Raw genomic sequence first — 27,810 nt, 5'->3', positions numbered from 1 at the left:
CAGGGGCGGGGACGCCACGCCTGCGCAGTGGAGCTCGCGCTCGGCGTCCTGCGCTCCCGGGAGGGCTCGAGCAGCGCGCGGCGGTTGCATGGAGGACCCCCGGGCGGAGTCGGAGCCCCTTCTGAGCCGGGCCCGGGGCGGCGGCGGCCGAGACTGCCCGGCGGGCTCAGCCTCTTGCCGCCCTGGTGAGCGGCTGCCCGGGAAGGGGAGCGGGCCGCGGGGGCGGCGCATGGGGTCCTGTCGGCTCCGCGCCGTTCGCTGTCGCCGCTGCGGTCGCGCCCCACGGGCCAGGGTCCGAGCGGGCGCGCGGAGCGAGGGGAGCCGTGCTCCAGGGGGCGGGGGCTGCGCCCTGCGGAGTAGCGGGCGCCCGGGCCGGCCACGCGCTGCCGGGTCGCACCCTGCCTCCGACCAGCCGGCCCGAGAGGCGTCGCCTAGCCGGCCGGCCGCGCCCCGCAGCCCCATGCAGCCCCCTGGATGGACCTCGGGTGGACCCAGGCCTCGCTGATCGCCTTGGGGGCCCCTAGGAGGTAGCACTTCCGTTTTCCTCCCGGTTATGATGGGGGAAACTGAGGCACAGAGAGGGCCGTTCCCCTGCCCCAGCAAGGTCACACAGCCGGGAAGTGGCTGGGGGTAGACTGGGGAGATCTTTCAGTCTCCTCTCTCAGTCTCGGTGCTGGACTGTCCCCAGAGGCTGGTCCCCCTTCAGCTTGTGGTTGGACGGTGGGGGCAGGCCTCCCCAGCCCAGCCCAGCCCAGCCCAGGGCAGCTTCCTCCCTTTGCCCTCTACAGCTCCCTCTTGCCCTTCCTGTTTACCAGCAGAGCTGCTGAATCCCGAGGAGGGCCGCAGGCGGGAGGGAGGAGTCCATCTGTCTCCCGCAGAAGTCAGGGGTTGGGTGCTGGGTTAGGGATGGAAGGACCTCAGCCTCATTTTACTGAGGAGAAAACCGAGGCTCAGAGCGTCTCCGGGACCTGTCCAAGGTCAGCGCTGGGCTGCCGTGGGGCTGCTGCTGGTGTCATGCTGGGTGTTCCTTCCGGGATCATTTTCCCTTTCTGGCTTGCTTGCTTTCTCTGTCCTGGAGGGGCCCGTAGCGTGGGGACCGGGAATGGCTCGCCTGCCCTCAGCTCCCATGGGGACTCTTAGGTGGGGCTGTGTGCACCGGGTTTTCGAACCCTGCAGTCAGATCCTCCTCCTGACGGGTCGGGGCATTGCTGCTCAGTGCCCCGCAGACCCTGCAGTCAGGTCCTTCTGACCCAGCCTCTCATCCACCCCAGGGGACAGTAGCTGTTTCCTCTTCTCTTTCCCGGTCTGGGAGTCACCCTCTTTCTGGTCATGGAAAAGTCAGAGGACGAGGGAGCGCCACACTGTGGAAGGGGCTTCTGGAATAAAAGCATCGGGAGCTACAGCGGCCCATGCAGTCTGCACAGCCGTCCAGTTGTGTCTGACCTGTGAGGGGGAACTGAGGCACAGAGGGGAAGCGGCCTGCTCAGAGTCATCAGGGAGCTCGTCGGGGCCGCAGGCAGGTCCTGCAGGGTGGAGCCTGGAACAGGAAGGAGAGGGGGCTCGGGGTGGAGAGACTGGCCCTGGGCTGCTGGGGGACACGGTGTTTGAACCCCTGTTGTCCTCTGCTCTCTTCGGCAGACGTCCTGCCCTGACGCTCTGACCTGGTGTGCCCGCTGATCGCCGCTTAGGGGAAATAGTCCTCCTGGTAGGGCCAACAGCCTGAGCCAGGGCTTGGAGTCTTGGGAGAACTTGGCCTTGGCAGAGCCGAGTGCAGGATGAGCGGCGTGGAGGGCGTAGGGTGAGGGAAGCCCCAGGACGAGTGGTGGGTGGGTGAGGTGGGCGCCGTAGTGCCAGCTGGGGGCAGTGTGGACTTTGTCCAGGAGCACTGGGGGCTCATGGGAAGCTGTGACATGCTCACGACCGAGGGTTTGTGACAAGGTTCCTCCGGCCTGCTGCTGTCAGAGTGTGCGAAGCAGGTAGGGAGGCCTTTCTGAGGTTTGGGGCCCCGAGGCCCAGGCCCGAGGTCTGATGTGTGCAGGCATTTCCCAGGGCGCCTGGCACCCCTGGCCTGTTACGGCTTGCCTGGACGTGAGCCCCTTCAGCGGCACCCCGCGTCTGCGCCTAGGGTGAGCCCACAGGCTTTTCTTGTCTAAGAAGCTTGTATCCTTAGAACTCTCCAGGTGGCGATCTCATCTTCTTACCTGGGTTTGGGTAACTCCAGGCCCCTTTTGGGGCCTCAGACCACCCTGCCCTGTAGCCTCCCCTCAGGGCCATTCACTCACCCCATAAAGAAGCTTTGAGGTCACTCTGTGCTGACCCCTGCATGGTCCTGGGCTCTGTGGGTACAGCAGGGAGTCGACCAGCGTGCCGTCTGATCCCCGTTCCCGGGATGCTGTCAGGGGAAGCAGGCAGTCAGCATCCTCACAGCCCCCCTGGGAAAACTTAACAGGGCTCCTCAGGGTGAGCACGGAGGTTGTATGTGGCGGGGGGAACTGAGGCATATAGAGGTGGGTGTTTGCTGTGATGGCAGAGCCAGGCTGGAGTCGTGCCTCCTACTTCTGTCCAGGGTCCCCTGTCTCCCTGATTGCCAACCCCACCCCACCCCCCTGCCAGGAGCCCTGAGGATGGGGGCAGCTGCTTCCCTGGGGGTGGGGGCAGGGTAGACGGTGGCCCGCCACCTGCCCTGCCGCTGGCTTCGGTAGCTCTGCTCTAGAGGCGTGCATGAAGCTGCTTCTCCCCGTCCAGAGCTGCTGGCGCAAAAGGACCGGAGGTGACAGAAGGATGTTCAACAGAAAGAGCTGCCCAGTTTCCAAGCCCCGCCCTGGGAGCTGCTGGGGGCTGCGTGCCTGCTCCCCCCCACCTCCCCCAGGGCCTGGGCTGCCCGGGCTGTACCCTCTCTCCTGGACCGCAGGCCGTGGGGTTCTTCCGTTGCAGACGTAGCACTTGGCCATGAGCAGTGGCTGGATCCCAAGGCTGTGAGGACTGACCTAGCAGCCTTTGGCTCCTTGATGGGCTAGGGGTGGGGATGTTGGGATGAGGCTTCAAGCTGCCCAACTTGTCCCAAAGGCCTCTCGTAGTCGGGAGCCTATGGGGGCCCCTGTGGGGCACATCCATCCTTCTGTGCCCTGGCATCCCCCGGCCGCTGGGGGGTGAGGACGGCAGGGGGGGGCCACAGCGGCCCGCTCACGGAGCACGCTCTGTGCTGGGCCAGGCCTGGGGCTTGCTCCTGTGCGAAAGGCATCTCACTGCAGAGCCTGGGGAAAGAATGCCTGCAGGTCCTTTCCTCGGTCTCAGTGGTCCCGTAGCAGGCGAGCGTCACGTGGTCCACGTTGTCACCCAGTGTGGCTTCTCTGCCTGCAGGTGCTGTGTCTTGGCGGGACCTCCGCTTTGACCAGGCTGCTGTCTTCATCGAAGATGCTATCCAGGTGGGCGGCACCTGCTCACAGTGGCTGGGTCTGGGCTGGTCTCCAGGCGTTTGTGGGGACTGGGTGTTGGCCGCCCTGCTGACCCCGTCCTTGCTGTCCTGGGGCAAGGGCCTTGCTGGCTGAACCATGTGGTCATCGTAGCCGTAACAATGGGGCCTTCCGGGATGGGTCGCTTGGAATCCTCCCTAAAGCAGGTGGGCGCCAGGTCCTAGAATCGATCACTTGTTTTGTTGAGTTCCCTCTTGCTGAGAGCCTGGCCTGTGCCTGCCTGTCCCAGGTCCTACGGAAGACGCCCAGGGATGGTCAGACCATGTCCCCTGCTGGAAAACAACACCCAGGCTCGATTCGGGAAATAGGATATGGAAGGGGCCATGTGAGGGGCTAGGCCGGGGGGCAGCCTGGAGAGTGACCCAGCGGGGGGCCTTGCACAGCAGAGCGGGGAGCCTCACTGGCAGGCAGCGGGTGCAGCTGTACGTTAGGAAGTGGGCGTCCGGGCAAGGCCATGAGGCTTCGGGTGCCCTGCGGGGTCACGAGACAGCCCTTCGCCCACGTGTGCCACCGAAGTAGACTCTGGCCTGCGGCACGTCTCCCTGCCTGGGGGCCTGTCATGGGGCCAGTGGGCACCCAGTCTGCGGCTGGCCATGTGTGTGGCTCCGAGGGGAGCCCCGCTCACGCCCCCCCGTGTAATGTTCACTTTCAGTATCGCTCCATTAACCACCGCATGGACGTCAGGTCGATGTGGCTTTACCGGTTGTATTATTCGAACGCGTGCCAATGGTGAGAAGGCCCACGCGTGCGGCGGGGGGTTCCCGCGGCCTGGCTGGGTGCGAGGAGGCCGGCCTCAGGGTCCACATGGGTTCCCCCTCCCCATGGCGGAGAAGGAGCCACTTTCCCCACCTTCTGGGAACGGAGCCCCGCCCAGGGAAAGAGGGGCTCTCCCGGGGGTGAGCTCCAGGCCGGGCCATTGAGCTGTGACCCGAGCACTGGCATGTGACCTCGAGGGAGCGGGCACAGACCGGGAGGTGTGGGCTCTGCCTGTTGAAGCCGTGGAGTCTGTCCTCGCTTCCCAGGCATCCCGCCTGCGGATCTAGTTTTTGGCCCAGAGCCCTGCTGGCTCGTGCATTTTAATTAGTTTTTGTTGGTTTTTTTTTTTTTTTTTTTTTCTTCCAGGATATTGAGCTTCACCATTTTCTTGATCCTGTTTTTGGCCTTTATCGAGAGCCCTTCCTCACTCACTAGCACTGCGGACGTCCGCTACCGCTCGGCCCCCTGGGATCCGCCCTGCGGCCTGACGGAGGGCCTCGAGGTGCTCTGCCTGCTGGTCTTTGTGGCCGATGTCTCTGTGAAGGTGAGGTGGTTGCTGTCAGGGGCCAAAGCCCAGGGGCCAGCGCCCTCCCGGCCTGTCCGCTGCTTTCCTGATTCATTTATCTTGCGGGAGCTAGCCGCCTTTTTCTCCGACTGCACTTTGAACCCATCCCCCCCCCCCCCAGCAGAGGCCTGGGTGGGTGGAGAGTTCTGGTCATTGAAACAGGCTCTGTCTGCTTCTGCCCTCTCTGGACCAGACCGAGTCTGGGCTCTGCCTGTCGGGTGCACGACCTTGTGGGACCTCTAGGGATGGCCGAGGGTCTGGCGGTGCCCCTGTGAGGAGAGACTCCAGTAGAACAAAGCAGGGCCGGTGATCTCTCTCTTGCCCAGCCTCCCACCCCCAAGAGAAGAGGAACACGGGAGGAGGTGGGCGTGGGGCGGAAAGGGGCCTGTTGCCACGTGGTGTGTGTCTGACTCTAGATTCTATCTGACCCGCGTCCTTCCAGAAGCTGGAGGTGGGCCCTGCCTCGCTCATTTGAGGTTCTGAGCCGTGTCAAAGGTTCAGAGCCCTAAAGGTTTCCCTGTGAGAGGCAGAGGGGCCGAGAGGCCTGGTCTGGCTGCGGGTCTCATGCTGCTTTTATCAGACAACTCTGGGGCTGGGCCCTCGGGACACCGCTGGCCACACAGTGCGTCGGGCTGTCCCCAGAGTCCGGGGTGCCTTTGCCCGGCCCCTGCTGGGCTGTCCTGCAGCTGACGCTGAGGCCGTGGGCAGCTTTGCATTGTTTCTTCAGCCCATGATGTGTTGAGGGGGTTTGGGGGTTTTTAAAACTGGAACTGAAAGTGGTGAGACGTTCTCGTTAGTGTTTTTGAACGGCTGGTACGTTTAGGAAGTCTCAAAAGTCAGAGCAAGCGTACGTTTTTACCTGCGGGCAGTGACGCCTGGGTGGCCTGCCGTCCGTGGGGCTCGTGACGGCTGGCCGGTTGGCCACAGAGAGAGATCTCCGGCCTGGCTGATTTTTACTGGTTTATTTTAAATTTTTTAAAAAAATATTTATTTGCAAGAGGGAGTGAGTGCACAAACGGGGAGGGGCAGAGGGAGAAGCAGGCTCCCCACCGAGCAGGGAGCCGGATGCGGGGCTCGATCCCAGGACCCCAAGATCATGACCTGAGTTGAAAACAGAGGCTTGACCGACTGAGCCGCCCAGGTGTCCCTCAGGCCTGGTTTACAGACGATTCTGGGTGTGGGCCGGCCCTAACCAGAAGTGGACCACGGGTGGTGTTACAGCCCCTTTTCCAGAATGATTCTTTTTTTTTTTTTTTTTAAAGATTTTGTTTATTTATTTGACAGAGGTCACAAGTAGGCAGAGAGGCAGGCAGAGAGAAAGGAAGGGAAGCAGGCTCCCTGCTGAGCAGAGAGCCTGATGTGGGGCTCGATCCCAGGACCCCGAGATCATGACCTGAGCTGAAGGCAGAGGCTTTAACCCACTGAGCCACCCAGGTGCCCCACCAGAATGGTTCTTTTCCAGAGTGGCTCTTGGGCATAAGCTAAGCTGATGGTTGGGATGGGAGGGACGGCTCCCCACCCCCCCCCCCCGCCCCCGCTTACGGACATGGAAGCAGGTGGGCGTGGTTAAGTGCTGAGCCCAGGATCACTGGCTGTCCGAGGTCACCAGCAGGCTGGGCGGGGAGCTCAGCTTCTTGCTCCCCAGGTCACATGGAGGCCACACTGGCCGCTGAAGCGCCCCTGCTCTGGCTGCCCTGGCCTCACCTGTGTGCGCCAACAGGCTGGGGCTGGCTGTGGGGCTGGCGTCTGCGGGGCCGCCTGCTTGCCCGCTCACCTCTGTCCCTCTTGCAGAGCTACCTGGTTGGGTGGGCCCAGTTCCGGACGAACCCCTGGCTGCTGGCCTACCTTGTGGTGCTGGTCGTGTCTCTCACGGACTGGATCGTGTCGCTGAGTCTGCTTTGCCAGGAGGTAGGTGGTGCGGTGGCTCGGAGGGGGTAGGGGGAAGCTCTGGGCGGCCTGCCCGCTGCCCAGCTCTGCCCACCCTCCCAGCCCTCCAGTCAGCCATCGGGCCATGGGGCCGTGTCCCGTCTTGCAGAAGGAGGCACTGAGGCCTGGGGAGGGCACAAGGACCTCTGATTCCTGCCTCGCCATTTTCCAGCTCAGCTCCTCCACTGGCTGGGTCCCCCGCCACCCCGGGGCCTCGCCCTGGCCACGTGCCCAAACCTCTGTGGGGGCTGCACTGGGAGAGTCCTTGTTAGCCGAGTGTCCCGTCCCGCCCCCCACCCAGATGTGCTGCCTGGTGACTGGATAGGACCGAAGCGGGGAGACTTGGTGTGGGGACACCCGTGTCCATCAGGAACAGTTGGGCACACGAGCCCGTCAGGTGCTTTAGCCAAGAGCATTTGTGTAGAAGCTTTAACGGGCGTTGAGTAACCGATGGAGCAGAACAGGGGTGGGGCGGAAGCTGCAGGAAACTCAGGGGAGGGGCCCCCAGAACTGGGACCCCGCCCTCCAGGCCCTGGAGGGGTGCAGAGCACCCAGACCCTTCTGGAGACTGCGGGAAAGGGAGGCTGGCAGCCCCCGGCATGGGCACCGCCCAGGGCCAGCAAGGAGACGGAGAGTAGTCGCGTATCCCTCTCCGGCCTCCCAGCCCCTCCCTGGTGCCGTCACTGGCAGGAGCGAGCGGGCTGCCTCGGGGGAGCAGAGCTGCTGGCAGGACGGCCGGCTCAGTGCCCGCCTCCCACTTCCTCGCAGGAAAGAGCTCCGTGAACATGTGCAAACCCGCGTCTGTGCAACAGGCAGGGGAGGCCGCGCGCCGCCCCTGGGGCTTGTGTTGTTGCTGGTTGTGGCCCTGACAGATCCTTCTGGGTTCCTCCAGCTCAGGCTCCCCGTGCCCTTGGCCACAGCCAGCTCCCCGCTCCTGTGGCTTCTTCCCCTCGAACAGGGACCCAGACCATTCCTGGCCAGTCCGTGTCCTCAGGGGTCCTGCCTTTTTGGAGTCCCGGAGTTTTCTGATAGTCTTTCTACTGGCTGTGCCTCAGGAGCCCCGACCCAGACCTCCCCGCGCCTCTGCGCGGCAGCACCCCAGTCTGTCCTTCGGAGTCGGAGTGGTGTTCCCCCCGCCACCGGCATCCCACCTTGCTTTTCGTGACTCTTACGGCATGTCTGTCCACGGGGTGGACATTTCCAGAGCAGCAGAGCACTGGACTGTGGCTGGGGAGTGGAGGATGGCCGTTCTGTTCTGTCCTGGTGCTTGGAGCCTCTGGTGCACATCCTGGGGCCACTGAGTGCTGCCTCCCAGGGCTGGTGTCCCTGAGCCTGTCTCGTGCCGTCGAACCCTTCGGGGTGGGGCGGTGTAAGCTGGGGAGTGCCGTGGGCTGGTCTGAAGCTGCATGGTCCCTGAGACTCAGATAGTGGTCCTGGGACACTCCCAGGCAGGGCCCTAACCCACATGCCTGGCTGTCCAGTGAGGACGGATCAGCGCCCTGCCCAGGGAAGGGGCCCAGTGCAGTCACCTGCCCAGCTGCCACGGCCACATCGGGGTGGGTGAGCGGAGCTGGGCTCTGCTTCTAGAGGGCAGGCCATCCTTGGTGGCCTTGGGGGCAAAGGCTTGGACATCATAGGACATGTCGTTCTGTCTCGTGGGCGTTCCTTCTGTCCGTCCACACACACACTTCTCAGACCTCGTTCCCACTGTTCGGGCCTGTTCCTTCTGTGCCCTGACCACCCCGTGCGAGTTGTTATCTTTCTCAGTACAGATAGGCTGGACCCTGCCCACTGAACTGCTTTCCCTTCAGCACCCCTTGTGGTGGTTTTTCCTGATGGAGGCCGTAGTGCCCCACGTGGTCCACTTCTGGGTGGGGTCAGCGCGTCACCCAGAACTGTCCATAGACCAGGTCTGCGGTCCTTCCCTGTGGCCAGCTGGCCGGTCCTAAGGAACTCATCATGGGCACCAGGGGAGGGAGGGCACAGAGGGACCGGGGGCCTCCCTCCTGCTCCAGCCTAGTCTCTCTGTTTCTACCTTGTGGCCCGGAGGTCAGATCACATGTGGTCTACGGGTCACTGGGTAGGCCATGGTCACGACTCTTTTCTCGTGGGAGGTGAGGCATCTGCCGGTTCATCGGCGGGCTGTGACTCTGGGGACCTCGTCAGGGGCTTCCCTGGTGCCGGGCCAGCTGCTCATCAGCGTTGAGTCCTGCGGCTGTCCCTCCCCGTCCTTCGTAAAGGTCACACGTCCCTGTGTCCATGACCCTGATGTGGCCCCAGCATGGGGTGGGCTCTTGGCGGGAGGCACGAGCTGCTCCCGGGTCTGTGATTACAGGTGAGGGTCCAAGACCCTGGGCGCTGGTGCCAGGAGGACCTTCGGCCGCCACTTGGGCTAGGGAGGTGGCCGAGACTCAGGATATGGGTGCTGAGACAAGGTTCCATCCAGGATGGTGGTCCCTCAGCCCACGGGCGCAGGGGGGCAGTGGGCAAAGCCCTGAGTGTCCATTTATTGATGTTTCCTGGGGCTTTCTGGACCTGTGCTGAGAGTGGGGCCCCCTTCTGACACTGTATTTAGCCCAGGGAGGTTGAGTCAGGCCTTACCCGTATCCTGCGGATGACCTGGAGGGTCTGCCGTGTGCCCGTGCTGGTGGGACCTTGTTCTCTTGAGAGAGAGCCCTCTAGAATGAGGAAACCCCAGGTATGTCGTGGCATTCGGGGTGCCACGGGTGCCATGCTGGATGGGGTGGCATTTATGCTGGCCTGGGAGGGACGAGGACAGTCCGCTCGCTGAGCAGAGGGGTGGCCTGAGGGCTGCAGGCAGCGGGACGGCGGGTGGCGGCCCCTGGATGGGCCAGAGTGGGCCTCCAGGCCAGTCCTTTGGCCTTGGGCAGGGAGGGGATGCGGTCAGCTGGGCTTCTACGACAAGATGCGCAGAGATTTAATGTGACACTTAAAACCATGCGGCTGAGGAGATGGGGTGATTGCGAGAGAGGTGTTAACGCTTTCGTATGAAAGGTACGAACCGCCAAAAAATCACAAAAAGCAAATAACCACGTGACTTGACAAGTTCCCCAAGGCGAGAGGCCACAGAGGGGAGGAAGGGGCTCCGGGTGTCAGCACTCGGGAGTCAGGTATGGGGGAGCTGGCCTGAGGCATTGGGCAGACCCAGGCCCAGAGGTCACGGAGGCTGGGACCAGCGCCCCGGACAGGAGGACTGGTTGGGCAGGGGTGGGGGTGTATAGGGCTGGGACTTAGAATGGGTGGTGTGTTAGCTAGTGGAGGAGGAGGAAGGGAAGCCCGAGGGAAGCCCTTGAGGGGGCTGGGGTGTCCTGGCGGACAGTGGTGGTGCAAGGGCCTCTCCTTGGTTCTGACTGGAAGGAAGAGGGGAAGGAGGAAACCGGGGCCTGTGTACGCGCCCGTGTGTGTGTGTGTGCATGCCTGTGTGCGCACCCGCGTGTGCGTGTGCATGCCTGCGTGCATGTGTGTGGAGGGTGTGCACGTGCAGGGTATGCCCACGGAGCGTGTGTGTGCTTGCAGAAGGCGTGTGTGTGTGGGTGTACGTGCATGTGTGTGTGTGTTTGTGGGCAGGGGCTGCAGGGTCCAGAGTGCGGCCTGGTGGCCATGTGTGCATGAGGGAGCGGGGCCACAGATGGGGGGTGGGGCGGGGGAGGAGCCAGGAGCGTGGAGCAGTCCCCCACCCCCACCCTGTGGGACAGGCAGCTTTGTAGGACGGTGTGGAGCCCCCCGTGGCGCTGCAGGGCTGATGGGAGCTGGGTGGCCCATTGGCAGGGGTGGGGTGAGGCTGCGGAGTGGGAGTTGGGGAACGCAGAGGCGGGGGGCTGGGGCCTGGAGCGGCTGGCCAGGAGGGGTCCGAGTGGGTCTGGGGGGCCCCTCGGCAGGTCCGGGTCCGGGCCCGGGCGCAGAGCCCCTTCCTGCTGTCTTGCAGCCGCTGCGGGTCCGCAGGCTCCTGCGGCCGTTCTTCCTTATGCAGAACTCGTCCATGATGAAGAAGACGCTCAAGTGTATCCGGTCGTCGCTGCCGGAGATGGCCAGGTGGGCGCTCTGTGCCGGGGCTCCCTGTGGTGCCATCGGGGGTGCCGGGACTGCGGCCTGGGGCACGCCTGGCCCCAGCCTTGGAGGCCGGGGGGTGGGTGTCCGGGGGCCTCCTGGCAGCCCCTCAGGGGTCTGGGACCCTCTGCCTGACGGCTGCGGGCCCTGCGGGTGCTCCCTGGCCATCCCCGCTGGGGCCGTGACCTCCTCCCCCCACTCTCCTCCCATTCCCCCCGCGACCTGCCTCCGTTCTCTGTCCCCTGGCTTCCCTCTGCCTCCAGTCCCCTCCGGTGGCTCACGTGGCTGGCCCTCGCTGTCCAGCCCAGATGGATGGATGTGGCCATCCCCTCTGAGAGTCCAGGGGTCCTTGGACCCCCAGACAATGCCCCGAGGGTACCGATGGTCTCTGCCGGGGAAAGCGATCCCTAAGGACAGGACCGGTAGTGAGCTCAGGTCAGGCTGGGGGGCAGGGAGCTCCCGGAGTGCTTGGGCGGCTGTCCCTAGACCCCGTCCCGCTGGGTGCGTGGGGCGTGGGTCCCGTCTGAGCGCCCGTGCCCCCTAGTGTCCTGCTGCTGCTGGCGCTGCACCTGTGCGTCTTCACCATGTCTGGGATGCTGCTCTTCACAGGCGAGAAGGTACCGTGTTCCGCTCTGTCCGCGCCGGGAGCCCGGGGCTTTGATGGACAGGTCGGCCCTGTCCTCCAGGTAGTCATTGGGCCTGCAGAGCTAGCGGGCCGGTTAGGCCGCCTGCCCTAGCCTCGAAACCGGGGCCAGCGGTGGTCCACCTAGACCCCAGGTGTCCTTTCAAATGGCCAGCCTTGGTGTGCCTGTCCCCACGGCCTCACGGGCTCAGGGCTGGTCGGCCTGGCTGCTGCTCCCTCTCCTCCCTCCTCCCCTCCCTCCTCTCTCCTCCCCTCCCCGCCCTGTCGGTGACCGAGATTTCTCTACACCCCTGTTAGGTGAGGCCCCCTCAGACTGGTGTTGGGGGCCGTTGGGTGGACTGCGCACCATCCGCCCCCCCGATCCCCTTCCCGTCCCACTTCCCGCTGCTTCTCGGCCCCCCAGCGGCTTGTTGCCGTGTGGAGGTGTCTGCCACCTCTCACCCCGGTCCCCCCACGCCGTGCATCTGTGGTCCAGCGTGTCTTTCCTCATGGCCTGGCTAGGGTCACTGTCATCCTCGGGGCTGGAGCTGTCCCGCCTCTCTGTCCCGGGAGTGTGGCCGAGGGTCAGCCAAGGCCAGTTTCTGTGGAGTTTGTGGCAGTATGCGGGGGCTCAGACTGTCCTGTCCACGAGGGAAGACGGGAGACTGTCCTGATTCTGGGAGAGCTGGAGCTTCCGTGTGTGTGCACACACGTGTGTGCGTGCTTGCATGTGCCCGTGTCTATAATCATCTTTTGAGTGTGTGTCTGTGTTTCTGTAATTGTGTGTGCTGCGTGTCTCTGTACCTGGGTGTGCACTGTGTGTGTGTGTGTGTGTGTGGTCGTGTCATTAACCATGTGTGCCATGTCTCTGTGTGTGTTCCAGCCAAAGTGGCTGAAGGCTTTTCCCCGTGGTTCCGAACAGACCTGCTTCATGGGCCCGTGGCCTGTGGGTATGCAGCCACCCTGGGCATTGGCTCTTGGGCCCAGAGGCCCTGAGTTAGGCTCCGTCTGGCCACGAGGGCAGAGCCTCCGGGGAGATGATGGGGAGGTGCAGGTCAGGGGTGCTGACCCCACAGTGGCTGGAGCTCCGCCGGCCACAGGCCGTGGCTGTTGGGGGACAGAGGCCCAACGGCCCGTCACAGCTGCCCCGTTTGCTCTCAGCAGGGCGATGGGCAGGACCGGGAGAGGCTGATCTATTTTCGCAACCTGCCGGAGGCTCTGACCTCCCTCCTGGTGCTGCTGACCACTGCCAACAACCCCGACGGTGTGTGAGGAGGGGGCGCGGGGCCCCGGGGGTGGGGGAAATGCGGTTAACCCGGAGCCTCAGCGCCGGGCTCTGGGTGGCCGGAGTGCATCAGGCTTTTCTATCGCTGGGTGGAGCGTGGAAAGGAGGACATCGGGTTCTGTCTGTCGCTCATTCCTTGTTTTTCTTTCCCTGTTTGTCTTTTCCCTTCTCCTTCCTGCCTGTTTCCTCTCTCTTCCTTTCCTCCCGCTTCAGCTCCTGGCTCGCTCCCTTCCGCTCTGTTCCCTTCACCTTGTCTTTCCCGACTCCCGTCTCCACGGAGAAGCTGAGAATGAGCGCGGTGACAAATGGTGTGCTTGGCGGGTTCCCTGGTGGCTTCCTCTTTGAGGCCCAGCCACTGTCCCTGTCGCCACTCAGGCGTGGCCGTGGGGTGCAGCTCATCCCTGAGGTGACCGGCCCTGGGTGTTTGGTGGCTGTGGTGCTCACGTTTGGGGCTGCTGCTGGGGCAAGGGCGGTGGCCAGGATGGGGTGCTGTGGGCCTCTAGGGCCTGGCTGTGGCCTGGCCGCCCTGGCTGGTGACTTTCGTCTTGGGCTCAGGGATGATGCCCCCTTCACGGAGACCTTCCCGGGAGGGCAGCCCCCGGCTTCCACACCCAGGGGGAGCTGTGCGGCGGGACCCTGAGCATTGTCCCCCCACGTCCTGCGAGTCGTAGCAAGTCACCCGAGGGAGAGCTGAGCTTCCGCGTGTGGGGAGTTCCCAGGGAAGCAGGTTTCAGCTTCGTGGAAGGGAGGAGCGGCCTCGTAAAGGAGCGAGGTCCCCGCTGCAGGGGTGTGTGCGCAGAGGTGTGAGGGTTGGCATTCGGACGGGAACCAGAGCCCTCCTGTCTGTTGAGGGCACGTGGTGGGGCCGTGATGGGGTCAGAGCGGAGGCCGAGCTTGTGAGCATGTTTCCGTTTCTCCATTTTCTTCCCAGTTATGATTCCTGCATATTCCAAGAACCGGGCCTACGCCATCTTTTTCATAGTCTTCACCCTGATAGGTGAGTTCCGACAGATCTGCGGGGGTCACTCGGGACAAGATCCTGTCCCTCGTGGCAAGATCCCGAATGCTCAGGTGTGAGTGTGCCCTCCCGACCCCGTGTCTTCACCTGAGTGTGTCCTCCTGTGACTTCTCTCCAGCCGCCCTCACTGCTGACCTTGCTTTAGTTTGCCTTCCCGACCATGTGACTTCGCTTCCGTGTGTCCTCCCCGACCCTGTGACTTCTCCTCAGCCCTCCCTGCTGACCGCGCTTCAGCGCCCTCCTGACCCCGTGACCCCATGTGCTCTCTGACCTGTGACTTCTCAGCGTGGCCCACCTCGTGGTTTTCAGTCGCGACCACGGATGGCCTCTGTCCTCGGTGCCCGTGGCTGGGGAGGCCCGGTGGCCGCATGTTCATTAGACGGGGACGGGGAGGCCCGCATGTTGACTGGCGCGCCCCAGGCCCCTGGCAGGAATGGCGGCCTCTCCCTGCCCTGGGCCCCTGGGTGTCGCCCCCCCTCACCTCGCCCTGGGCCCCCGCAGCTGCTGCTCCTTCCAGACTCGGCCGCCCCGTCTGTGGTGGTCCCCACTGACTGGCTTTCTCCACTCGAAGGGAGCTTGTTTCTGATGAACCTGCTGACGGCCATCATCTACAATCAGTTCCGGGGCTACCTCATGGTGAGCCGGGCTGCTGTCTCTGTGGGTCCGGGAGGAGCGGCCCCCGGAGGCCAGGGGGGCCACGACCAGCCGGGTGGCCCCACGGTGAGGGGTGGCCGGGTGGGGGCCGGGCCCCTGGGGTGCAGGGTGCGCTGTGGTGTCCGGCGGTGTCCGGCTCCCTCCTGTGGGGGGAGCAGGAGCCGCGTCCCGTCCTCCCTCCCCGGGGCCGTGCTGTCGTCACAGCCCCCCAGGGGCCACTTCCCTGCTGCAGCCGCTCCAGGGCAGGTGGCCCCGAGCCCCCCGTGCGGGAGAGCAGGGGTCCCCGGACATGCAGAGCAGAAACACATCCTAGCGAGTGCCGTGGGCCGTGAAGAGTCGGGCTGTTCCCCCGGGGCCTGTGGGGGTGAGGGCTGCTCCCCCAGAGGCGCGGGCACGAGGTGGGTGGGGGGTGTGGGGCCGGGACAGGCCCAGCCTCGCCGCTCAGAGCCCTTGTCCTCGCAGAAGTCCTTCCAGACCTCGCTGTTCCGGAGGCGGCTGGGAGCGCGGGCCGCCTATGAGGTGCTCTCCTCCATGACGGCAGAGGGAGAAGCCCACCCCCGAGAGTGAGTGCCGGGGCTCCCGGGCGCCCTGCCTGAGCCGGGGAGGGGGCTGCTGCTGGGAGGGGCTACCGGATGCTCGCATGGCGTTTCCGGGCAGCGCGGCTGCCGAGCCCCCCGCGGGCCGCTGCCTAACTCGAGCACCGCATCCCTCGTGCTGCAGGGCTCTTTCGCCCTCCCGGGTGACTCACTTGTGCTCCCGACCCCTGGAGTGGGCTGCCGAGGGCCGAGGGGCCCGCGCCGGGTGTGGAACCGGTGGGGCCTGGTCCGTGGACGGCGGCCACCCGCGCGGCCCGTGAGCCGCCTCGTCCTGTCGCTGTCGTGCCCCGCGCCTCCGCCGAGAGCCAGCACGCTCCTCTGGAAGGCGGGACAGGGTCGCCTGGGCACCTCAGATGACGGGACGACTGATGCGCGCGTGGCTGGCCTCACAGAGGCCCTCGTCAATGCTGCCTGCCGCGTGGCTCCGGCCAGAGTTGGGGGCACCGTGGCGTGCTGAGCTGGCGGGGCTCACTGGGGTGCGGGTGTCTTTTCCCCAGAGTCGGGGTGCGGCCCCGGGACTTCCTGCAGGTGCTTCAGAGAGTCCAGCTGGACGGCTCCCACAAACAGGCCGTCGTGGAGGTATTCGGGGCCCCCCTTCCCCGGCCCTCCCCAGCCCGTGCTTCCGGGCTCCGCCCAGAGGTCCCCTCAGCCACCAGCCGCTTTTTGGCACCAGGGTGTCGTTTCAGATCCGCCGGGGCTGGCCTGGGCTGGGTGGGGCTGGGGTCGGGGCACCGTCCTGTCCCGGGCCCTCCCTCCCCTCGGCCCGGCTGACCGGGGTGCGTTTCCCTCGTCCGCAGAAGGTGCGTTCCTACGGTGGCGACTTGCTGTCAGCCGGCGAGTTTCAGAAACTCTTTAATGAGTTTGACAAAAGGGTGATTAAAGAGGTAAACGGGGCCGGGCCACGTTATAGAACCTATTAGCTTCGATCCCTTGGGTGACTCTTAGTGACCAGTGCCAGGACCCGCCTTCCCAGGGATTCCGGCCCCTAGGATGGTAAATGGCTCTTGGAAGCCGGGGCGGTCTTGTCAACCTTATGCAATTCGCAGACCACAGGGACTAGCCTGGGCCAAGTCTGACCCAGAGGAACTGTCCACGGGGTTTTCCCTGTCTTCACGACAGAGTCTTACCTGCTTCCGTGTCTCCTTCCCCAGGACGGTCCTGAGTTTGTCTAAAGCCTTGTTTTTGTCCTTGACGCCGATTTGTCAAGTCCCCAGGTGGCCCTTGGCATCCAGCTCAGCCCTGTGTCCACTAGAGCCCTGTTCCGGGTTAAGCTTTCAGTCACTAGTGCGTCACTGTCCCGTACTCTTTCACAGACACTTTGTGTTGTGTGGGAAACACTTGGCGTATGTTCCGATGGTGGCCGCGTGTTCCTTCGCGGTTTACGGGGCGGTCCGTGGCCAGTTAGAGTCTCTCTAGTTCTCTTTGACGTTAAAAGGTGACCGTGATGGACATCTTAGCGTGTGCAGGGAGTTCCGCGTTTCAGATTATCTTGTTGGGCTGGCAGACGAGGATGAGGGAGGAGGCAGGAAGGAGCGGAATCCCAGAGCAAAGGGGGACGGGCCCTGCTGGGCTGCCGGCCGCCATGGCCCCCGCAGGCGCGGGCTGCTGAGCCCGTGTGCGTTCCCCCCCCAGCCCCCACCGCGGCCCGAGTACCCGTCTCCCTTCCTGAGGAGGGCCCAGACCGTCTTCAGCCACCGCTACTTCGACTACCTGGGGAACTTCATCGCCCTTGGGAACCTCGTGTCCATTTCTGTGAGTGCGGGCTCACCCTCGTGTGGACGTGGGAGGTGCCTCGTTGTCCCCTCCCGGACCATGGCCTCGGCCCCTGGGCGCCGGGCCGGGCTGGTGAGCCGCCTCCCACTCTGGCTCTGCAGGTGTTCCTGGTGATAGATGCAGACGTGCTGCCCGAGGACCGCGACGACTTCGTCCTAGGGGTGAGCTCTGGGGACATGTGGCTGGCAGGCGTTCGCCAGGGTGACGGGGAGTCAGCGGGAGCGAGAGAGCATAGCCTCCCCCTTCCTGGGGCCCTTCTGGTGCAGAGCCGCTCCTTCCACTGTGGGGTACCCCCACAGGATGGTGGAAGAGGTGGCCGGGCCCAGGAGGGGCTGGCGCGGCAGAGGCGGCAGGTGGGGCCCCTGGCGTCTTCTGGCCTTGTGTGGCCCTGGGATGGGAGCTTCCCCCACTCGGTTGCTGCTCAGCCGGTTCTCAGTCCTTTCTGGAATGGTGAACGCCCCCCTAACGCTACACAGTCTTTTCAAACTCCTTAAGGATGTAAAAACAGTGTTTTCGTGTTGAATTTTAAGCAAGACAGCCTCAGTACCCCCACAGTACTCAGTGCCAGCACTCTAACAAAGCAGGTGTTTTATATATTTATTTACTTATTTATTTTTAAAGATTTTATTTATTTATTTGACACACAGAGAGAGATCACAAGTAGGCAGAGAGGCAGGCAGAGGGGGAGGGTGAAGCAGGCTCCCTGCTGAGCAGAGAGCCCGATGCGGGGCTCGATCCCAGGACCCTGAGATCATGACCTGAGCCCAAGGCAGAGGCTTAATCCACTGAGCCACCCAGGCGCCCCCAAAGCAGGTGTTTTAAAGTTTACTTTGACGAAAGATCTTGTGAACAATTTTAAAACTGAAGAAAGTGAGTGAACGTTCTCTGGTTATGTAGGAAAAAGTTTTTATCCGATATACAACTGACACAGTGTGTCGTGCGTATTAAACATAGACTAGAGTTTATCGTGGCTTCGAAAGGGAAAAATGCCTTTCCTGACCTGACGCTTGGAGTTCCTTTGTATCATCCTTCAAGTCCAGTTTCCAGCTTTCTTACTTCCATTGTATTTCCTTCCTGGATGACCCCAGAAGGCTTCTAAGGCCCTGGAGAGGCGACTGGTTTTTATTCCTGATGAGTCAAGTTGGATACAGTGGACTTGTGTTTTATCTTCTTTAACAGCCGTGGTTAAGCATGGGGGTCAGCGTGGTTGTGAGAGGCGTGGGTGCCGGTGTGCGGGTTTGGGGCCTGCACAGTTCCATCCTTTTCTGTCCCTTGGTAATTGCTCGTGATACGGTGCCAGGAATGTTTTCCTGCCTTCATGGTGGCCTCGTCATGGGTGTGAGTGAGGTAGCATGAAGAATGTGGAGTTTAGGCTGGAACAGCGAGGCGAGGTGACTGCAGCAGCCATCTGACCCCACGTGTCCCTCCCATGGCTCTGTGCACGCTGGGGGAGGGTGCCGTGAGGCTCCCAGTAAGGAGGGAGCTCCTCTGTATTTTACTGACTGGCTTCAAAGGGGAGAGTGACACAGTGGCCTGTGGTGACCTTCGAAGCTAAGACCTCCTCTGTCCCCCCCCCCCCACCAGGGGCTGGGAGGACACTGCTGAGAGCCAGGCACGCCCACTGGGGGGGCCACTGCCCATGTGTGCTGTTAGAGGTCGCCCCGACGTTCTCATGGAGAGTGGCCAGGAGGGGTCAGGACAGAGAACTGGGGGCGTGGGCTCGGGTGGCAGCCGTGGGGAAGGAGAGATGTGGCCACACAGGGGCTGGTGGCGTGGGGTGGCAGGGGTGACCCAGGCCCTGCAGGCCCGCAGGGGATGGAGGGTCGGGAGGTGGCGGGCCGGGAGAGTGGCAGTTGTCACAGAAGCCAGCGTGGGGTACGGGTCACCTGAGGGGACGCTGTGGAGCAGGGAGAGGTGGGGTGCTGGGGTCGCCCCTTGGGGAGGGGCGGACGCGTGGGAAGAGCAGCCGCAGGCGCCCCGAGGAGCCAGTGAGGGGAGCGCGGGGGCCGGGCTGCCTGCTAGGTCCCTGCCTTCCTCTCAGATTCTCAACTGCGTCTTCATCCTTTACTACCTGCTGGAGCTGCTGCTGAAGGTGTTTGCCCTGGGCCTGCCGGGCTACCTGGCCCACTCCAGCAACGTGTTCGACGGCCTGCTCACCGTCGTCCTGCTGGTAAAGTCGGAGACGGGCCGGGCCGCCGGCCTCCCCGGGCGGGCAGTGTGCTCTCCGCGGCCGGCTCTGCGCCGTGTCCATCTTAGGCTGTCGCTCGGGAGTGGAGGGCCCCAGGGATTTGGGCTCCTGCCTCCAGGGACGAGGGGCTGGCTTTCCCCAGCGTGAGCTGCATGGTGGGCCGCCAGCGGGGGCCGGTAGGAGGCTGGGTTTCCGCGGCATCTGAGCGCGGCGGGGGCAGGTTGCCTCTCCCGCCCTGGAGCGGGGCCCGTAAGGAGCCCGGGGTCCTCGCCTGCTAACCAGCCCCAGCCACAGACCTAAGGACGGTGGGACCTTGGGACGGAGGGCGGGGTGGGGGTAGGTCTTGGGCGCCCTCCCAGAACCCGCGGGAGTGGAGGGTCACGCGTGGTGTGTGTGTCACGGCAGCCATCCTGGTACGGTGTTTATTTGTGTTTGCTGTGGACCCCTTGGGACAGGAGCAACGACAGTCTGAGAGAAGGGCCTTCCGTCTGCCCTTGACCTGGGCCTCCGCCAGCCTTCTCGGTGTCGCGCCCTCTGGGTGTGCAGGCCGCCGGGTCCGGAGACCTCACTGTCTTTCTCAGCCACAGGAAACCCCACGTTTGGAACCAACCCATGGGGGCAAGAACGGAGCTCTGACTTCTCCCCAGACCCCTCTGGTGGGGAGCGTGTTACACACGAGCTGTAGAGTTCGATCGAAAGCCGCCTAGATCAGTGTTGCTGTAGCGATGCCTTCTCTTCTTTTGTAATTAAAGGTTTTGGAGATCTCAACTCTGGCTGTGTACCGATTCCCACACCCGGGCTGGTATGTGACTGGAGAGAACCGAGGGAGGCTACAGCAACCAGTGCCCCACCGAGGCCCCAGGGGAGGGTGGCCCGCTGCCCGGGTGCCCCGGCCTGCCTGCTCGTGCTGCTCGGCTCCAGGGTGAAGCCCCGGGGTGTTAGGAGGGCAGACAGCTGGGCGCTTGGCCAGCTGAGGACTGTGGGAGCCGTCCCCTCCCCCTCGCTCTTGGGGAACAGGTTCTAAGTCGCCGTCAGAATGATAGCGTTCCCAGAGCTGGGACAGGCCTTTAGAAGGCAGCGGGCTCAGCACCAGAACCGGGATGGAACGTGCGGCCCCCTGTGTCCCGGGGTGTGGAGACCCGCATCTTAGGGCTGGGGTGACCCCTGAGCACTGGCATAGGGCTGGAGGCCGTGTGACTGACATTGGCGTGTCCCCTCCCACTCTGGGCTTGGGTTTAGCGTCCTGGAAGTTGGCAGGGACGGGGCTGCTGCACGAGCCCCACTGCCCCCACTTCTGGCCGCAGAGCAGTGTGGATGTCTGGGCCGGGGTCCTAGAGCGCCTCGAAGTGTGGCTTGTGGAGGCTGTCGGGGGGCGTTGCCCAGAACACAGTGGTGCCAGCCAGTGGCCTTGCCGGCCCCGGGCATCCTGGCAGCCCTGGTGTCTTGGCAGGTCTGTGGGCTGCCTCCCTCCTAGTGGAGCAGCTGGGAAGTGCTCGAGACGGGGAGTGGGGCCGAGAGACTTGCTTTAGGGTCAGCTGGCCCGGGAAGGGTCTACGTGGGGCAGACAGGTCGCGCTGGACCTGTCCTCGGTGGCGTGGTGGGGCATGGCGGCCGCAGGGCCACCTTGCCTTGTTTCGGAAGCGCAGCGAGAACCCGCCGCGCACATGCGGGAATCACAGGGGAGTGTTGTGCGGGAGAGCGAGTTTCAAGTTGGCTAGAAATGAGAGCGCACCGAGCCCCTGAGGGACACCCAGAGGGGCCGGGTTACAGGATGGGATCACAGGATAGGGGATGGGGCTCGGGAGCCAGGGTCAGGCGACAGGGATAGGAAATGAGGTCAGAGGATAGGACCGTGGCTAGGGGTCAGGGGTCAGCACGCCGGCTCAGGGACCAGGTCCCTCCTGCTTGTGCCAGGACCTGAGCTGGGTGTTCCAGCATTTGGAACCTGAGTGGTCTCCTGGGTAAGACGAGGGATGTGATGGCCAGTGCCATCCTGGGCTGGCAGGGGTGGCTGTCCGGGCTCTGTTCTGGGCCCGTGACAGAGGCCTCCCCCACCGCCCGCCACTTGCTCTCTGCATCTGTCTTTGTCTGAACGCGCGTCTCCCTGTCTTCCTGTTGCCCGTGTCTCAAGGCTCTCCCAACCGGTGTCCCGCGTGTCTCTCCAGGAAGCCAGAGATGCTGGGCCTGCTGTCGCTGTGGGACATGGCCCGGCTGGTGAACACGCTCATCGTGGTCCGGTTCCTGCGCATTATCCCGAGCCTGAAGGTATGTGGGCGTCTGACCTGCCGGCTCACCTCCCTGCCGTCCAGCTCCCTCTGCTGCATTGCTCTGGAGAGTGGCTGAGCCTGGGCAGGGCAGAACTGAGACCAGGACTGTCCCCCTGGGCACCCTGGTCCCCTTGGGCAGTGTCCCCAGCCATGCACTGCTGTTGGGCGGTGCTGGAGGGCAGTGTGAGCCTGCGAGCGGCCCAGCCCTGCTTGCACGGACCAGGACAGGGAGGGCCGGCACGGGTGGACGGTGTGGGGCACCTTGGGCAGCCGTAGGGGTAGCTCTGTGCTCTTTGAGGCCATTGGTGTTTGTGAGGGGTGGGGGTTGGAGCCCTTGGAGCCAGTGTGTTCCTGGGTGTCCTGAGGTTTCCAGGAGGCCATCGGTGTGGGCCTCTTGTGGCTTCTGGTACTGAGGGCCAAAGGCGAGATTGGCCCAGGCACTCCCCTCCAGGTCCCCCAGTACAGGAGTGGGCGTGTGACTGGTTGGGTGCCGGTCTGCTCGACTCCCAGTCCTGGTGGCTCGTGACTGTCTGTAGGCCTCATCGTCTCCTCATGTATCCACAGGGAGGGACACCAGCCTTGAGGGGAGGGGAGCTCGGTGAGCAGGGCCTTTGGGCCCAGAGCCCACCCAGCACAGAGGTAGAGTTCGCTCCTCCTGTCCGTTTTCCCAAGAACTTTTCTGGAGAGAGGAAACCAAGGACATCAGAGACCTTTCTGTGTGTCGAGGTCCTTCCCCCGGGCTCCTCTGTCCTTCCTGGGAAGCTGCACGCCTGTGCCATTGGGGGCTCCCTGTTAGCTAGTGGGCTCTCCCGTCGCAAGGTGGCCTGGTGGCCCTGGATGTGGATGGGGGGGCTGCGCCTAGCGGTCGCGCACGCCACACCCACATGTGATCACACATAAGCACACGCAAACACGCACGCCTACCCACGTTCACATGATGGTGCGCACCTGTAACCACAGGGACGTGAGCACACCTGCAACATCACCACAGACTCTAGCCACATGCACACGCTGAACATGCGAGTGAACTGTGCGCAGTCTCACATGTACACACACGCAGAACTGTACACGTGCGTGCCGTGCCCACACACTACATGCACACGCATGCATGTTGGCTGTATGCACACACAGTGACCCGTATGTCCACGAGCAAGCGTACACATGCTGGTTCTGTGTGTCGGCATCTGGGGTTACGGGCTGACTGGAAAGCCGTTCTGTGGGGCTCAGGTTCCCGTGTCTGGGGAGCAGCCCTCTGTAGCCGGGGTGCCTGGCTGGGTGTCTGAGCCCCTTCCCAGGCCTGACCGCGGGTGAGCTGGAGACCTCAGGTCTGTGCTTCTTTGGAGCCTCCGGACCCGAGAGGTGCTAACCCAGCCTTAGTGGGCGCTCGGCAGCGTGACCTGAGTTCTCGCGTGCGCGGGCTTCACCGAAGGGCTTGGCATTGAGACTGTCGGCGTTTGGGTGGACGGCGGTGTCTGTGTGTGCGGCGTATGTGAGTGTGTACGGTGTGTGTCTGTGCCTCTGGATGGATGGATGTGGGGGTGTGAGCGTGCGGGCGTGTTTATGGGAGGCCGTGGGGTGCACGTGTGGGCGTGTGTGCGGGCGGGGGGCCGTGGGGTGCGCCTCCAGGTGTGTATGGGCAGGCGGCTGACTGGCGTATGTGTACGGGTGTGTGGGTTGTTAGTTCACTGGTGGTTTTCCGGGTCAGGGCAGTGGGCACGGCTGGTGTCCCCTCAGTGGGGCCAGGAAGAATAGGGCCCTGCTTTCCTTGTGTCCTCAGCTAATGGCTGTGGTGGCCAGTACCATCCTGGACCTGATCAGAAACATGCGGGCTTTTGGCGGGATCCTGGTGGTGAGTCTGGCCGGCGGTGGGTGCGGGCACGAGTGGAGCCGCCTGTGGGTTCCGGTGAGTCTGAGCCCGAGGCTGGCTGGCCACTCTGGAGGAAGGAGGGCCCTGTGTTAGGGGCGGCTCTAGGGCTGTGTCGGCCCGGGAGGCTAGAGCGCTCCCTGCCGTTCCCTAGTGTGGACCCTGGGACTGGTCCCGACCACACTGCCATTCCCTGCCGGAGGTGCGTCGGTCACTTTATTCCTTCACGCGTGTTGATCGCAGGCCATACTGGGACACTGATTTTGAAACGTGTGAGAGGCATTAGGGATCCCCAAAGCCCACATAGACCCCAGATGGGGCTTTGGTCAGCCCTCCCTGCGCAGTGGGATCTCGGGAACTCCCAGCCGTGGTGGCCGAGAGCAAACCACGGCATCCCCCCAGCTCCACTGAGCCTCGCCACTGAGCTGCTGTTGGCTCTGCCCTGTCGCCCCGCCCAGGGGGACCCCTGGTGCTGCTCTAGGCGCGAAGCCCCACAGAAGAGACGGAGGTCCGGAAGGGCCTGGATTGGCCCGGCGCCCGTGCCCCGTGCTTTTCCGTGCCCCGTGCTGGCATGTTGGGCCTGGGTGGGGACGGGTCGGGGCCACTGGTAGCCTCTTCTCTATGTGGCGTGAGACTGCTGGGTGGTTTCCTTGCGCATCACCTCCTGGGGAAGCTTGGCCAGTTCATACCTGCCCCTCCCTTGGGACCCCTTCCCGTAAGACCACCCAGAGTAGGGGCCCTTCTCACCTCTCTGCCTGCCACACCTGTCCTGGAGAAGGGGTGGACAGCCTTGCTTCCTTGGCCCCCGTTTCTCTCTGGCTCGCCCAGTGGCGGCAGCTCCTCCCTCCTTCCCTCTGGGGCTGGAGAGGGGACTCGGGAGGAGAAGCCCCAGTGTTCCCTTGGGGGGGGCGGGGGGGGCGCAGCGTCGAGGGCTGGGAACATGCTGCCCTGCGGGCCCGCCTGCGGGGGGCGCTGAGCAGGCCCGGCCTGCCCCCCAGGTGGTGTACTACGTCTTCGCTATCCTGGGCATCAGCCTGTTCCGCGGCGTCATCGTGGCTCCTGGAAATGGCAGGTGAGGTGGGGCCTGAACATCCCAAGGGGAGAAGCGCCTCTGGCGGGGGCGGAGGGGCACGAGGCGGGGCGGTGGGGTGGGGGTGGGCTCGCAGGGGGTGGGGGGTGTCTCCTAGTCCCTCCTCCTTTGCCTCCCCTCCTTCCCCGCCCCGCCGGATGCCCTCACCCAGCATCTCTACCAAGTGTTTCTGAAGCCTTGCGGCGGCTCCCACTCCTGCACTCCCCAGGCCAGGCCACATGCTGGTGGAGGGGGGCCCGGAGCCAGACTTGGATCCCGCTGTCCCGAAGCCCCGTTTCCCGTGCGCGTCTGAGGCTCTCGGCTCCTGTCTGCTCTCACGGCACCTCCGGACGGGGGCCTCCTTTCCTTTCTGGCTTCTCTGGGCCCAGAGGGCTTCCAGCTGGGCAGGGGCTCAGGCAGGGCTGGGGTGCCGCGGGGTCCGTGCCCCGGTCCCCACCCCTGACCCAGCTTGCCGTGTCCCCGCAGCCTGAGCCCTGACAACAGCTCGGCACCCTGCGGGAGCTTCGAGCAGCTGGAGTACTGGCCCAACAACTTCGACGACTTTGCGGTGAGCCCTGCACCCCCTGGTCCTCGATGCCCTCGCCCTCCCGTCGTCCTGTCCCGGCCCCCCCGGACCCCGTGTCTGTCACCCTGCAGGCCGCCCTCATCACTCTGTGGAACGTGATGGTGGTGAACAACTGGCAGGTGTTCCTGGATGCCTATCGGCGCTACTCGGGCCCGTGAGTGGCCCCGCCCCGTCCCCCGCGCAGTGTGACCCTGGCCGGTGTGGCCCCGCCCCGTCCCCGCGCAGTGTGACCCCAGCCAGCACGGCCCTGCCCTGTCCCAGTACAGTGTGGCCAGCATGGCTCCACCCTCTCCCCCGTGCAGTGTGACCCCGGCTGGCACGCCCCTGCCCCGTCCCCATGCAGTGTGACCCTAGCCGGCACGGCCCCAGTCTGTCCCTGTGCTGTGTGACCCTGGCCGGCATGCCTCCTCCCTGTCCCAGTGCAGTGTGACCCTGGCCGGCATGGCCCCACCCTCTCCCCCGTGCAGTGTGACCCCGGCCGGCATGCCCCTGCCCCGTCCCCCGCGCAGCGTGACCCTGGCCGGCACGCCCCTGCCCGGTCCCCATGCAGTGTGACCCTGGCTGGCACGGCCCCAGTCTGTCCCTGTGCTGTGTGACCCCGGCCGGCATGGCCCCACCCTCTCCCTTGCACAGTGTGACCCTGGCTGGCACGACCCCGCCCTGTCTCCGCGCAGTGGGACCCCAGCCGGCATGCCCCTGTCCCCTGTCCCATTGGCACCGCTCCCGGTGGCCCACGGCTGGCCTTCTTGCCTCCACAGGTGGTCGAAGATCTACTTTGTATTGTGGTGGCTGGTGTCATCTGTCATCTGGGTCAACCTGTTTTTGGCTCTGATCCTGGAGGTACCCGAGATCCCTGCCCGGGCTGTCTTGGGGGTGGTTGCTGGCTTGCCACAGACGGCTTGAGGCTGTTGGCCGGGCCCGTCCAGAACGGGGCGGGAGTGGAGTTGTGCTGGGTCCCGGCTTGGTGCTGCTTGAGCTGGCTGCTGGGAGCCTCTTAGAATGTCCTTGACATTGGGCCTGTGGGGATATCAGCCTGTGGGTGGGGCTGGGGGAGACCTGTCCGGCGTCCGGCTCCTGCAGGAGTGGGTGGCCGTGTGGGGCCCTGGATCCCAGCGTCCGGGAGGGGCTTGGATCCCTGCAGCGGATGCCTGGCCCACACTGGAGGGGAAAAGGCTGGGTCACACGGGGCTTACATCCACTGGCCACCCTTTCCTCCTCCCGCTTGCCAGAATTTTCTTCACAAGTGGGACCGCCGTAGTCACCTGCAGTCCCTCGTTGGGGACCCGGACAGCACCTATCAGATGAGTGCGGAGCTCTTGTTCAGGTTTGTGGGTGAGGAAGGGGCTCTGGGGAGGGTAGGAAGGGAGGGCGAGGCAGGGAGTGGGCGGGTGGGTGTTCTCTGTGACAGCAGCATTCCTCCTGCCAGTTCTGAGTTGGGACCGGGCTCTGGGCTTCCTGTTCTCCTGCCGCTGGGGCTGGGACCTCTGTCTTGCCCTCTGATGCAGTTGTTTACGACAGCCTTCTCCAGTTCTGTTAGTCTCCGGGGGATGCTGTTGGTGGGTGGGTGGGTGGGTGGCCCTTACCTCCCCACGGTGCAGGCCCGTGGGGTCGCTCAGAGAGCTGCGGCCACGCCTTCCCTCCCTGCACCTGCTCTGTGTCGTCGAAGCCCCTCTGCACCGGCACTGGCCAGCCTGGAGGGCCACCCCCACCCACCGGCCTCCGACTCCGGGCTTCTGAACGAGGAGCAAGGCGGCCCGCCCTCCTGGAGCTGCCAAGTCTGCCTCTCCAGGGCTCCCTGCACATCTTCTCCCCGATTCCCCAGGGAGGTCCTGGAGGAGCCGACCGAGGACGAGCTCATGGAGAAGCTGAGCCACCATCCGCACCTGCGGCTGTGCAGGTGACATCCAGGTGCGCCGTCCCGGTGAGGGCGGCAGGGGGCCCTGTGGCCTCGGGACCGACGCCGTTGTGGGAGGAGGCGGCAGCCGCCCTGAAGGAGAGGAAGGAGAGACTTTCCATCGGATGGACTAACGGACAGATGGATGGACGGAACTCCTCTACCCACCCTAGGCTGGGGCAGAGAGTGGAGGCCCTGAGTCGCTGCTGATCTGAACCACTAACCACCACCAGCTGTTCTTGGTGGCACCTGAGTGGGCTGCTTGAGCTTTGTGTGGCGTCTGGGCCACGCCGCTCGCTTCGTAAGCTGGCTGCAGCAGGACTCCGACTTCTCGGAGTCCTGGAAGAGGGTGACTCCTCAGGGACTCTCAAGACTGAGAAGCGGGGAGCCGCGACCTTCCTTCCAGACCCTGTGATTTCCGTGGTGCCTTCACTGCTGGTGGCCTTCAGGGACCAGAGGCCCGCCTGGGGCCTGTGCAGGCCCAGCCAGCAGCTTCCCAGGGCATTAGGTTTGGGATCCTGGTGGTTTTACGTGAGGAGGATCTTAACCGTTTTATTATTTAATGGTTCATGTGAGTGTGATTGGGTGTATCTCTTTATGGGTCAGAATGCCAATAATTTTTATCCTGAAGTCTTGCAAAGAATGAGGTTGTCATACTTTACGGGGACACAACTCTGGTCCTGCTTCTCTGGAACAGGATGGCCAGGTGAGGTGGTTCAGGTTGTGCACTACAAACCTGGCTGCAAGGGTGTGTCCAGCCACTGGGACATCTCCCCATGGTGAGGGCTCTCTTTTTCTAATTTGTGTAAAGGCCCGTATGAGCCAGTGGTGGCTCTCCTTTACGTGTCCACAGGGGTGTGGCAGAAGAGGCTAGCAGGTCGGGGAGGAGGGAAAGTGAGTAATGTGCAGCTGGCCACTTTGTCCCTTGAGCCACCGTGGGTCCAGGCTAACAAATGGTTTTCTCATTTCAAGGGCTGACTCGAGGGATGGGCGGGAGCTGCTGGAGATCTGTGGAGAAGGACTGGAGTCCTTGCGGACAGTAACACTAGGAGTGGTAGTGGTGTCTGCTGTGGGTGCTGACCCCGTGGGGGCAGGGGGACGAGAGCATGGGTGCGGACTCCACGGCGGGGAGCGATCGCCTCTGTCTCCCCAGCTGGTCTGGGAAATGGGATTAGAGGAAAGTAACTAGAAAAAGGAGCTTCTCAG

The 27,810-nt window shown here is 64.0% G+C and overlaps 1 protein-coding gene across 4 annotated transcripts; it reads left to right on the top strand.

The window, feature by feature from the left end:
• On the top strand, positions 1–27,810 carry TPCN2 (two pore segment channel 2). Of its 4 annotated transcripts, none has more exons than XM_080816944.1 (25): positions 1–185; positions 3,361–3,425; positions 4,126–4,202; positions 4,596–4,773; positions 6,586–6,702; positions 10,667–10,773; positions 11,333–11,405; positions 12,572–12,674; positions 13,627–13,692; positions 14,285–14,349; positions 14,830–14,930; positions 15,461–15,542; positions 15,761–15,847; positions 16,596–16,715; positions 16,838–16,897; positions 18,778–18,906; positions 19,677–19,726; positions 21,090–21,189; positions 22,969–23,040; positions 24,054–24,127; positions 24,611–24,692; positions 24,782–24,864; positions 25,469–25,550; positions 25,940–26,034; positions 26,533–27,810. In XM_080816944.1, exons 1-25 carry the CDS (start codon positions 89–91, stop codon positions 26,609–26,611), a joined length of 2,244 nt encoding a protein of 747 aa, XP_080673070.1. In that variant the 5' UTR covers positions 1–88; the 3' UTR covers positions 26,612–27,810. The 4 variants fall into 4 exon arrangements, with proteins under 4 accessions (XP_080673070.1, XP_080673071.1, XP_080673073.1 ...); XM_080816945.1 differs by having other exon boundaries at positions 56–185; positions 12,575–12,674; XM_080816947.1 differs by lacking the exon at positions 1–185 and adding an exon at positions 1,662–1,798.

Source organism: Martes martes (assembly GCF_963455335.1).
Source record: "Martes martes genome assembly, chromosome: 10".
Classification (NCBI taxonomy): Eukaryota; Metazoa; Chordata; class Mammalia; order Carnivora; family Mustelidae; genus Martes; species Martes martes.
Note: the sequence above shows the minus strand (reverse complement) of the source record. Positions and strands in the feature narration are given on the sequence as shown.